General features: G+C 47.2%; 1 protein-coding gene across 1 annotated transcript in view; it reads left to right on the plus strand.

Annotated features, from left to right (window-relative positions):
* The window catches only part of Gldn (gliomedin), a 51,767-nt gene extending 41,539 nt beyond the window's left edge, over positions 1 to 10,228 (plus strand). The window contains exons 5-10 of the mRNA XM_031344823.1: positions 873 to 1,019; positions 2,189 to 2,308; positions 3,398 to 3,481; positions 4,574 to 4,699; positions 5,677 to 5,827; positions 8,696 to 10,228. Of these exons, the coding sequence (XP_031200683.1) occupies positions 873 to 1,019; positions 2,189 to 2,308; positions 3,398 to 3,481; positions 4,574 to 4,699; positions 5,677 to 5,827; positions 8,696 to 9,176 (1,109 nt within the window). The 3' untranslated portion in view covers positions 9,177 to 10,228. The remainder of the gene's footprint in view (positions 1 to 872; positions 1,020 to 2,188; positions 2,309 to 3,397; positions 3,482 to 4,573; positions 4,700 to 5,676; positions 5,828 to 8,695) is intronic.
* The last annotated feature ends 715 nt before the right edge of the window (positions 10,229 to 10,943 follow it).

The following is a 10,943-nucleotide window of genomic DNA, read 5'->3' on the forward strand; positions in this document are numbered from 1 at the left end:
CGAACTCAGAAATCCACCTGTCTCTGCCTCCCAAGTGCTGGGATTAAAGGTGTGCGCCACCACCACCCAGCTAGAATAATTTTCTTGAAAGCTAAATTCATGTTTCATGTTGTCTGGGGTATTGAGTGGAGTCTTGAAAAGACTGGCATTCTCACGTATCCAGTGAGAAATAGCACTGGGGCTAGACTAGTCCCAGGAAAGATGGCTGTGGACACCTACAGAAAGCAATAAGCCAGACAAGCTGGAAGGGCCAGACTGGTTTGCAGCCAATGGTAACCATCACAAATTGACCTTTCTCTCCTTATACTTTCTGATTGTTTCCAGTCATTGCAACAATATAACTGATGGATGCAACTTAAGGAGCAAAAGGTTTACTTTGGCTGTAGTTGAGGGTACAGTCCATTACAAGAGAGAAGAGACAGCAAGGAGTTGAGGCGGCCAGTCCTCTGCCCTTGAGTGTTGGCTTAGCAGGATCAGTTGCAAGCACCATTTCAACTTTGCTCAAAGAGCAGAGTGACTGCCCAGCCCACCACTCACTATATTGTGAGAAGTTAAAAGCACAGGCGACAGTGGCTGTGCCTATGGTCTTCTCAATGACACACCATCCGTGGGAATGGTGCATTACTCAAACTGTCGTTGCCTCCTCTCTTGCTTCACTCTTGAACTTAGTGGCTTAGCTAGATTCCTTAAAAGTAGCCCCCCAGAGCCACCTGTAAATGCCATCCATCCCATAATGTGTGTACAGCAGCATCTGTGGAAGTGTGTTGAGGAGTTTTGTGGTTGGTTTACAAAGCTGCTCTGCAAAATACAGTCATTACAAAGAGTGAAGCAGAATTGTGTACACGAGTTAATATGGCATTGCTTTCTCACAGGGTTACCTGGAGCCACAGGAAATCCAGGGGAAAAGGGAGAGAAGGGAGATGCTGGTGAACTGGGCCTACCTGGAAATGAGGGCCCACCAGGGCAGAAAGGTGACAAGGGAGACAAAGGAGACGTGTCCAATGATGTGCTTTTGACAGGTAGGCTGGTGTCCTCCTGGCACTAGGGAACAGAGACGTGCCCCGTCCAACCCATGGCCGCTCTTCTCTGGGCCTCTGCTCTGCAGCAGGTTCTGGAATTCTCTCCCTCCTTGTTTGTTTGAGGCAGTCTTTGTACCCCAGGCTAACCTGGAAGCCTCTATGTAGACTGACTAGCCTTGCCAAACCCTCCTGCCTCCACCTCCTAAGTGTTGCGACTATAGCTATATACCACTGTGCTCAGCATGGTGGTCTGCGTTTTCAAAGCTGTGCCTGTTTCTCTCTGTAGGCAAGCCTGAATCTGGTATCTAGCATGAGTAATCTAAGGCATTTACCTTGGTGGGAAGGGTATGGTGGCTCACACCTGTAGTCCAAAGCATGGGGAGGCTAAAGCTACAAGCTTGCTTCAAGTTTAATTACATGGTCAGACCAAGGTCGCCCCATGAGCAAAAGCAGAGTCCAGTGAGGCTCACGGTTGGTCAGCTACTCACCGATGCTTCTCCTACCTGGCTGTCAAGTAGGAGGGCTTCAAATGACAGGTGACCACTCTCTCCAGGGACTCTGAGTGTCTCTGGAATTAGATAGTAATCCAGGTCTGTAGAAGATGAGGGTCTAGCTCAGTAATAAAGTGTTCACCTGGCTTGCAATTAGGGAATAGGTTAAATTCCCTAGCGCAAGGAGAATGAGAAGGACAGGGGTGAGGGAAAGGAGGAAAGTGAGGAGGGAGTAGAGGAAGAACAGGAGGGGGAGAGGAAGAAGAGTTCCTTTGGGATTTTAGGAAGTCAGAACTGAAATCCTCTGATATTGCAGTGACAATGGCCTGGCTCTGCTGAGAGCTAGCAGAGCTGAGATCCTGCTCTGTCCACTGGTGACCTTAAGTAACCACCACTCCCTAGCAGAATGCTCCCTAGGATCCCAACACCACTTCGCAGAGAGACTTGGAAGAATGAAGGAAGATTGATAAAACTCTTGGCACAGATCTTACAGATAGTGTGGATCATCAGACCCTACGATGGTAGCTCTTTAATGCAAAAAAAGACAGCGCTAACCTAAGTCGTCTCTGGGAAGGGGTACACATGGTAGGACTCCAGAGCTGCTCCCTTATCTTCCCCTGACTGGAAACTGTCCCTGTGGAGAAGGTTGTATCAGTTTCTCCTTTTCCTTCTCTCTAGGTGCCAAAGGTGACCAAGGGCCCCCTGGCCCACCTGGACCCCCAGGGCCTCCAGGCCCTCCTGGAGGCAGAAGATCCAAAGGTCCCCGGCAGCCAAACGTGTTCAACAACCAATGTCCAGGTCACCAAGCCCTGCCCACAGGGATCCCACTCCCTACGCTAAAGATACCCCCTTCCAGCCTCCATGACCAAACTTTGAAAGGAGATATTGTCCTAAATGAGACTCATCCCTGAAATATGCTCATAGGAAATCTGAATAAGTCCTGGGAATGAGGACTATGGTCAGGCCCAGCACTGAGCCTACCACCCCTTCCCTCACAGGTCTCTCCACACTTACCTCCATGTTGTGACTCTTCCTGGCCATATAACCCTCTCTCTCCCTCCCCCAAGAGCAATGTTTTATTTGGTTTGTTTTTAATCACTGCTACAACTTAAAGACACAGTGTCACTAGGTCCCCTGAGAGCAACATCTTGAGGTCTAAGCTGTTAACTGTAGCAGCAAATTCCTGAGAGGGTGAGAAACTGGATGATACTGGGGCAGTCAAATTGGTTAATGCCTTGCAGAGAATGATACATATCAGTAGTGTGTGTGTTGGGGTAGAGGGTTGAACCCAGAGCCCCATGCTTACCACTAAGCTATACCTGCAATCCTCTGCTACTTAGTTTTGAGTGCTAAGACTGCCAGGCACAGTGCTAAGTACTTATGTTCCTCTGATTCCCATGACTATCCTAGGTGGTTGGCATGCTTGTTTCTAATTTACAGAGAGAAAACAGACAGCCAAGAAGCTACCTGACCCTGCTCAAATCAAAAGTTCCTTAGAAACAAAGGATAATAATAATAATGGGAATTATTTCAACAGTGGATTTAGAACTTGAGGGGTTACCCAGAATGCCTTGCCTGTTGTAAACCACAGGACACAAGTTGAGCTGTCATTTCAGTAGCAGATGTGGAGGAGGACCCTAACTTTCTCCAAACACCTGCATTGTTTGGAATAGTGCTCTTCCTAGATATTTCCAGGAAATGGACCCAGCTATCAGAGTGAAACACTGGTTGGGAGCCTGGGGCTTCAGCTTGCTAAAAAAGCAAGCAACCAAGAAACAGGGTGGAGATGTTATAGTGGATACGACTGAGACTCTTCAAGGAAGTGGAGGTTATAGATACGAAGCCATTAACCCATTGTGATAGCCGCATTGATTGTTGTCATTTTAGGAGAGACGTGTGTCATACCCAATGATGATACCTTGGTGGGAAGAGCTGATGAGAAAATAAATGAGCACCGTTCTCCACAAGCAGGTACAAACCCCGGCACCTGGGCTGGGTGCGCCTTAGTGCCGGGATGCGCCTTAGTGCCAGTGTGAGCCTTAGGGCCAGTGTACGCCTTAGTGCCAGTATGCGCCTTAGTGCCGGGGTGCACCTTAGTGCCAGGGTGCACCTTAGTGCCAGTGTATGCCTTAGTGCCAATGTGTACCTTAGTGCCAGTGTGTACCTTAGTGCCAGTGTGTACCTTAGTGCCAGTGTGTGCCTTAGTGCCAGTGTGTACCTTAGTGCCAGTGTGTGCCTTAGTGCCAGTGTGTACCTTAGTGCCAGTGTGTACCTTAGTGCCAGTGTGTACCTTAGTGCCAGTGTGTACCTTAGTGCCAGTGTACGCCTTAGTGCCAGTGTGTGCCTTAGTGCCAATGTGTACCTTAGTGCCAGTGTGTGCCTTAGTGCCGGGGTGCGCCTTAGTGCCAGTGTGTGCCTTAGTGCCAGTGTGTACCTTAGTGCCAGTGTGTACCTTAGTGCCAGTGTGTACCTTAGTGCCAGTGTGTACCTTTGTGAGAGTGTGTGCCTTATTGCCAGTGTGTACCTTAGTGCCAGTGTGTGCCTTAGTGCCAGTGTGTACCTTAGTGCCAGTGTGCCTTAGTGCCTATGTGTACCTTAGTGCCAGTGTACGCCTTAGTGCCAGTGTGCACCTTAGTGCCAGTGTACGCCTTAGTGCCAGTGTACGCCTTAGTGCCAGTGTGCGCCTTAGTGCCAATGTGTACCTTAGTGCCAATGTGTACCTTAGTGCCAGTGTGCGCCGGGGTGCGCCTTAGTGCCAGTGTGCGCCTTAGTGCCAGTGTGTACCTTAGTGCCAGTGTGTACCTTAGTGCCAGTGTGTACCTTAGTGCCAGTGTGTACCTTAGTGCCAGTGTGCGCCTTAGTGCCAGTGTGTACCTTAGTGCCAGTGTGCGCCTTAGTGCCAGTGTGCGCCTTAGTGCCGGGGTGCACCTTAGTGCTGGGGTGCTGCACTGGCCTGCATAGACCCTGGATTTAATCCCCAGCACCACACACATAAATTCCGTTTAGAAATTCAAAACTGGAAGCCTTAATTGACTGGTAACTAACTCTCTTTTCTTCTGACAGAATCCATGATCACTTCCATTGGCAAGCCAGCCCAAGTCCTAAAAGTGAGAGAGACTTTTGGGACTTGGATAAGAGAATCTGCTAACAAAAGTGATGACCGTATTTGGGTGACTGAACATTTTTCAGGTACTTCCCTCTAGAGATGGTCCATTTGGCGTAGTAATCATATTTGTTGCCTACCTCCAAGCTTATTCTATACCCGCGTGTCTGAGATCTCCACTAGTGTTAGTACAAGGCTCCTTATCTTAGAAAGTGCAACTAAATGGGTAGAAAACCTTCTAGCTTGAATGTGTTGGTTGTGAGCTTTGTAGTTCAGGTCCCAGAGACATGATGACTGCAATTTAAACTATCCAATCTTAACACAATAGCCAGATGGGAATAAAGTGTGACAGCTACAGGTTTTATCAACTAATCCATTCTGTGGAAGAGATATTAAAGACAAATTATGGCTTACAAATACTAACCATCTGGCTCTGTGATCTGGTGTGTTCAGGGTGATATGGCCTTAGCTATAAAAGACGTATTCTGTGTGCACAGCCCATTGTTCTCTGAGTTTGATACCATTCTATGAGAGTAGTTTTGCCCATATTTTCATGTAGTTGTTGGATGGAGCCCAGGGGAGAAGATAAAGAGCCATCTCACAGCCTCTCCATGTCTGAACTTAGGCCTGGTCACACTGTCCCCAAAAGATGCAGCTGAAGTGGCCTGTGGTAGTAAGAGTGGCCTCTTTCCAGAAGGGTCTGACAGTACACATCCATTGGCAAAAAGCTAAGAACTACTGCTTTATTTCATCAACACTAACTGATGAGTTCAGTAGTAACCTCAATCTACCAAGCTGGGGGTTTCAGGCCCAAAGGAAGAGAGAAATGCTGTCTAGAAGCAGCAGTGGTCTTGGTGCTTAGGAAGGGAGAGGGGACAGCAAAGTAGTAGCTGTACACACTCCAAATATTTGTTCCTGGAACAGGCTTGTGCTGCTTGATTTTACAAATGCTATAGGAAGTAAGGAGGGCGGGAGGGGATAGATGTTCTCTCAGAAGCCTGATCATTCACGAGCCGTGTTGTCATTGCTGGTGGGTAAGAGTCTTCCTTCTCCCCTTCCACAGGCATCATGGTGAAGGAGTTCAAAGACCTGCCAGCGCTTCTCAATAGCAGTTTCACCCTCCTCCATCTCCCACATTATTTCCACGGCTGTGGGCACGCTGTTTACAACAACTCTCTCTACTACCACAAAGGAGGCTCCAACACCATAGTGAGGTGAGCTGCCGTGCCATGCCCTGCAGTGCCTCCTCACAGTGTGCCTGTTGTGTGTTGCCTTCTGCTGTTGTTTAAGATGTGTTTTGTCATCTTTATGTGCCTAGGTAGATCAATCAGGGTTTGTCCGCCCCAAGGAATGGCAGAATACAGTGAGGGAGCCCCACACCCGGGCCACTGATAATATGCACCCATGGGAAGATGAGAAGCAGGGAGAAGGAGACATGGAGTTGTGGCCACTGCCACTCTCATATCTGTGGAGACAGGAAACAAGTGAGGGCAGAGTTTTCCTGGCATGAAGGGCCATTCTCTGACAAAGAAAGCTTGCTTATTTGTCTTGAGATAAGTTATGTTATCAAGACTCTTTCCCTGGAGGAGAAATAAAAACATCTGTCCTTCCTCCCAAAGTCCCAGTTATTCCACCAAAGTCCAGTCAGGGGAACCAATGGGTTTATCAGGCTTACTTACAGAGCAATGGGTGAGGGGTTACAAGCAGGAACATGGGTGACCTTAAAGCAACCACACTGCAAAGTCTCCACCCAGCATGGATGATGGCTGCCCCTTTCCCCTAGTCCTTCTCCACCTATATACTCTTGCCCCTCCTCAAGACTCCCAAGGCCATAATTGGGGCATAATTGCATACAACGTGTTGGATGGGTGGTTGGATACTTGTGAGAAACCCATGGCCCTCCCTACTCCCTTCTATGAGGGAAGGTCAGCAGTCAACACCCCCAGGGTCATGACCTTTGCAAGCAGACTCAGCCAGTTTAGCTCGGAGGAGAGCGAGACAGGGCAGAATCACAGACAAAGGGCCTGACTCTCAGGTGAGGACTCGTCGACCCTTCTAACCCCCCCATGCCCTAGGAAGCAGCATCCACAATCAAGAAGCCCTGTCACGTTGTTTGCTATGACAAAGACGGGTAGCTGCTATGTTATGTTATGTGCAGAGGTCTACCGCAGTCTTGCCAAGTCGCCCAGGCTGTTCTTAATTTCTCTGTGTTGCCAATGAAGCCTTGAGCTTACTGTTATGGACCACTCACGAGTGTTACATACCACCGCAAGTATAAGTAAGAGTCCTTTATTGAAGCCTGTGACTAGACATTGACTCCTGTTCCAAAGACCTCTCCTCCCTAAGCCAGGCAGGATAGGGTTTATAAAGAAAACCCAGAGTTACATCACACCAGAGGCAGCGAGGGGGGGGGGCAACATTCTCAAAGGTTTCAGCTAATTCATTTGATAAAAACAACTTACGTTGTAAAACAGCAGGTACTGAGAATGCTCTGCTCAGCAGGATGTCCCCAGTGGGGGCTGGGGAGCAGGAAGGTGAAGTGCAAGCTGGAGTTAGCCAAAACTAGGACCAAAAGGGTCACTTTGGGGCATTTCACTTAACAATCGGTCCACCTTAGTCTCTCATGTACCACAGATTATAGCCTTGTACCACTACCAGGCTTGGATGAGCTGTGCTGACCGGGTAGGGGACTTCTCCTCAGCCTAGACCCACGCCAAACCACATGCTTAGAAAGGGAGGAGCAGGGTGTGGAGACGCTTCAGCTCCTGTAGGACAGACACCTGGTTCCTCATCCACTGGGGCCAGAACTCAGGAGCTGATAGCTGAGTCCTTCCCACCCCATGGGGCTAGACTGCAGTACGGAGTCCCAGCACTTAGGAGCTGGTATAGCTGAGTCCTTCCCAAGTGCTTGTTCTTCTCAGACCCCTTTCCAGCTTCAGGTGTCCTCGTCTGCTCTGTGTGCTCTGCTTCCTAAATGGCTGTCCTAGGAACCTCCTGTACTCGGCTGCTCAATAGCGCCCTCTGGTGTTTTCTTTTAGCCTAATAGTCTCCTACTTCCCAGATTTAGCTAGTGATTGAATCATACATAATTCACTTTTTTTTTTTTTTTTTTTTTTTTTTTTTTTTGATATTATTTCGGTTCGGAGTCTGGGAACTCGGATCCCAGAGCTAAGGGGCATGGGATCCCATGCAAGAAAACTGTCTCCACAGCCTTTACTCCCTCTCTTCTCAGCTGGTGACCTTTTCCTTAGTTAAAATTGTCTTTTTTTTTTCTTTAATTAAAATTTCAACATGAAATAAAGGCATAACCAGCAAACTTGGAAGTTTTAAAACTTAAATTTAGGGCTACAGATGTATCTTAATTGAGAGAGTGTTCAAAGCTCTGGCTTGATCTTCAGTACTACAGAAACAAGGCTTGGTGATAGAATCCCAGCCCTTAGTCGGTGGAGGTAAGAGGACTAGGTGTTCAAGGCTACCCTCAGCCACAGTGCTAATTCGAGGACAGTCCTTAACACTACACTACTGTCTCCCTTTGCTTCTGCTAGCATAGCTAGTGACTGCCTTCACGTCCTTGCTGCTCAGAGCCTCGCTGAAGGACAAGTAGAAAAGTTTCCTGGAGCCTTTTGGCAACAGAGAGCTCCAGACCTTGGCCCACTCTTGGTAATTCAGCTTAATAAGGAGCACCACAAATCACCTGTGTCCACAGACATGCCTAGCCTCGAGCTTTTCCATCCAGGCTCTTCGTTCTGACTCTGAGACTTCTTACAAATGGATAAATGCTTAGGCCATGAGCTTTGGCTTGTTCCAGGACTAGCTTGTGACTTATTTAACCCATTTATTCAATTTTATGTCTTCCACACGGCTAGTTACTTCTCAGGTCTATGCAACCATCCTCTCCAGAGCCTGACTCTTTCCCAGAATCCCCCCTTCCTCTCCGCCAGAACTCCTACCTCCTATTTCCTGCCTCAGCTCATTGGCCATAGGCTCTTTTATTGACAGGTGATGCTTCCATGCAGTTCATGAGAATTCTGTTTACAGACATGTTTACTCCACTCGAGCTCACTTTTTAAAACATGTTTCAGATTTGAATTTGGGAAAGAGACACCTCAAACTCTGAAGCTTGAAAATGCTTTGTATTTTGATCGAAAATACCTCTTTGCAAATTCCAAGACTTACTTCAACATAGCCGTGGACGAGAAGGGCCTCTGGATTATCTACGCTTCAAGTGTGGATGGCTCAAGCATCGTTGTAGCACAGCTGGATGAGAGGACATTCTCTGTGATGCAGCACATCAACACCACATACCCCAAATCCAAGGCTGGCAATGCGTTCATAGCTCGAGGAATCCTCTATGTTACAGACACCAAAGATATGAGGATCACGTTTGCCTTTGATTTGTTAGGAGGGAAACAGATCAACGCGAACTTTGACTTCAGAATGTCACAATCGGTTCTTGCCATGCTATCGTACAACATGAGGGATCAGCATTTATACTCGTGGGAAGATGGCCATCTGATGCTTTATCCTGTGCAGTTTTTGTCAGCAGCATCAAGCCAGCAGTAGGCTTGCTGTCTGCCCCCTCATTATACTCCACATGTTTTCTAGGGTTTGTTCAAACCCAACAGAAAGCTAGCCTGTAAAGGATATCCAGATACTCGGTGCATACACCCTTGCCACAGGCTCTTGCACAAGCCGCGAGTCCTCTTTAAGCCAGGTTGTTTAAATAGCTACAGATTTACAGATTAGAAATGAAAATGGATGAGATCTGGTGACCCTTGATCCCTCCTCAAACTCAGCAAGTTAGCTCTCCCCCCCGACCTTAGTGTCCCCATCGATAATATGAAACATCTGAGTATGATTGACAACATTTCCTCTACCTATATGAAATTCTGTGATTCTTGCCTGACCATATATTAGATTGCTTTCTGGATTCTTATGTTTTTTCCTCCACATGTAAATAAGCTTACCTGCAGCTTGAGGGGTGTGATAACTTACACTTATTTGGTATTTAGGGAAGACACATTGGCTCTTATGGCTTCTAAAGTATTATATCCATAATTTGTTATTTCTCTCTGAATACACACCTGCCACTACAGAATGATTATTGTTTTTAGCTCCTAAATACAAATCCAAGATTCATAAAAACCATGAATAGATACAGGCTCAGAACTCTAAATGAAACTATATCAGTCCTGTCTAGATGCCTGTCAATTTCTGATCATGTCCGTTTGCTGCTGGGGACACAAAATCTTCAGTTTGTAGTCCCTTTTGCCAAGGCCATGGGATCAAAGTATCATGTTACCAGAGTATCAAATACTAAGTGGCCAATACTCTGGTTAGAAGCATGGAAACATGACAGTTTTTCAGAAGGCAGGCACCATTTATATTTACTGTCAAGAATAAGGGAAGGCAACTGGCTCAAAGGCCAAAGTCAGCTTATCTCCCATTCCTGACCCTCGCATCCCATCCTGCACTTAAGAATCTCGCTTTAGATCATGTCAGCAGTGAAGCAGAGCAACTCTGCAAATCTTGAACCATACTGCCTAGTACTTTATGGAAAGAAAAAAAAAATGCTGACCTTTAACCTAAGGGCATGAAATGAGCCAGGTTCTCAGAAGGGCTTACTCCCTAGGTCTTGTCAGGCTTTCTGTGGACTGAGAAGCAGCATTTTATGTGGCTTGAGCTTTGGCAGAGTAGACAGCTAAGGGCAGCATCAGATGGAGTAAAGGAACCTCCAGCCGTGGAGATGTTCGCTACCACATGGTTCTCAAGGTTGGGTCCGCCCTCTTGGACAGTAAGGATCTAGTTTAATTGGCTCCTACAAGATCTTAAATAACCATGTTCTCTGCCAACTCCTTCTACCTGGCACTGAGTTCCAGGCAGGCCTATGGAGCTTCAAGCGGGAGCTGGGGATTTCATTGCACCCCCGGAAGCTAGGAAGAGACACTACAGAAACTGGTCAGGGAAAGACTTGTCAGCAATTCCAAACCCATTCTCAGTGGGCCTGTGGCCTAGTTTAATCTTTTCAATAGAAGCATCTCCAGACTTGGGGTGTGCATTTTAACTATTCAAATTTCCCTGTCCTCTAAGAACATCCAGGCAGCTCTTAGTGGTGTGCCTGCTGAGTTCTCAAGGTAACAGGTTCCAAAGCTTCCCCACTTCTTGATTAGAGATGGTTATGCAGTTGGTCGGCACAGCTTTTAAAGACGTTCTCTCAGATTCACTTGTTGCAATGTAGAGTTCTAATGTTTTATCAGTATATCTAATGAATGGTATTGTTCTTTTAAAGTATTCAAATATGTGGTACTGTTTCTGAGTACAGCAGACCTG

Source organism: Mastomys coucha, unplaced genomic scaffold (assembly GCF_008632895.1).
Source record: "Mastomys coucha isolate ucsf_1 unplaced genomic scaffold, UCSF_Mcou_1 pScaffold23, whole genome shotgun sequence".
Lineage (NCBI taxonomy): Eukaryota > Metazoa > Chordata > Mammalia > Rodentia > Muridae > Mastomys > Mastomys coucha.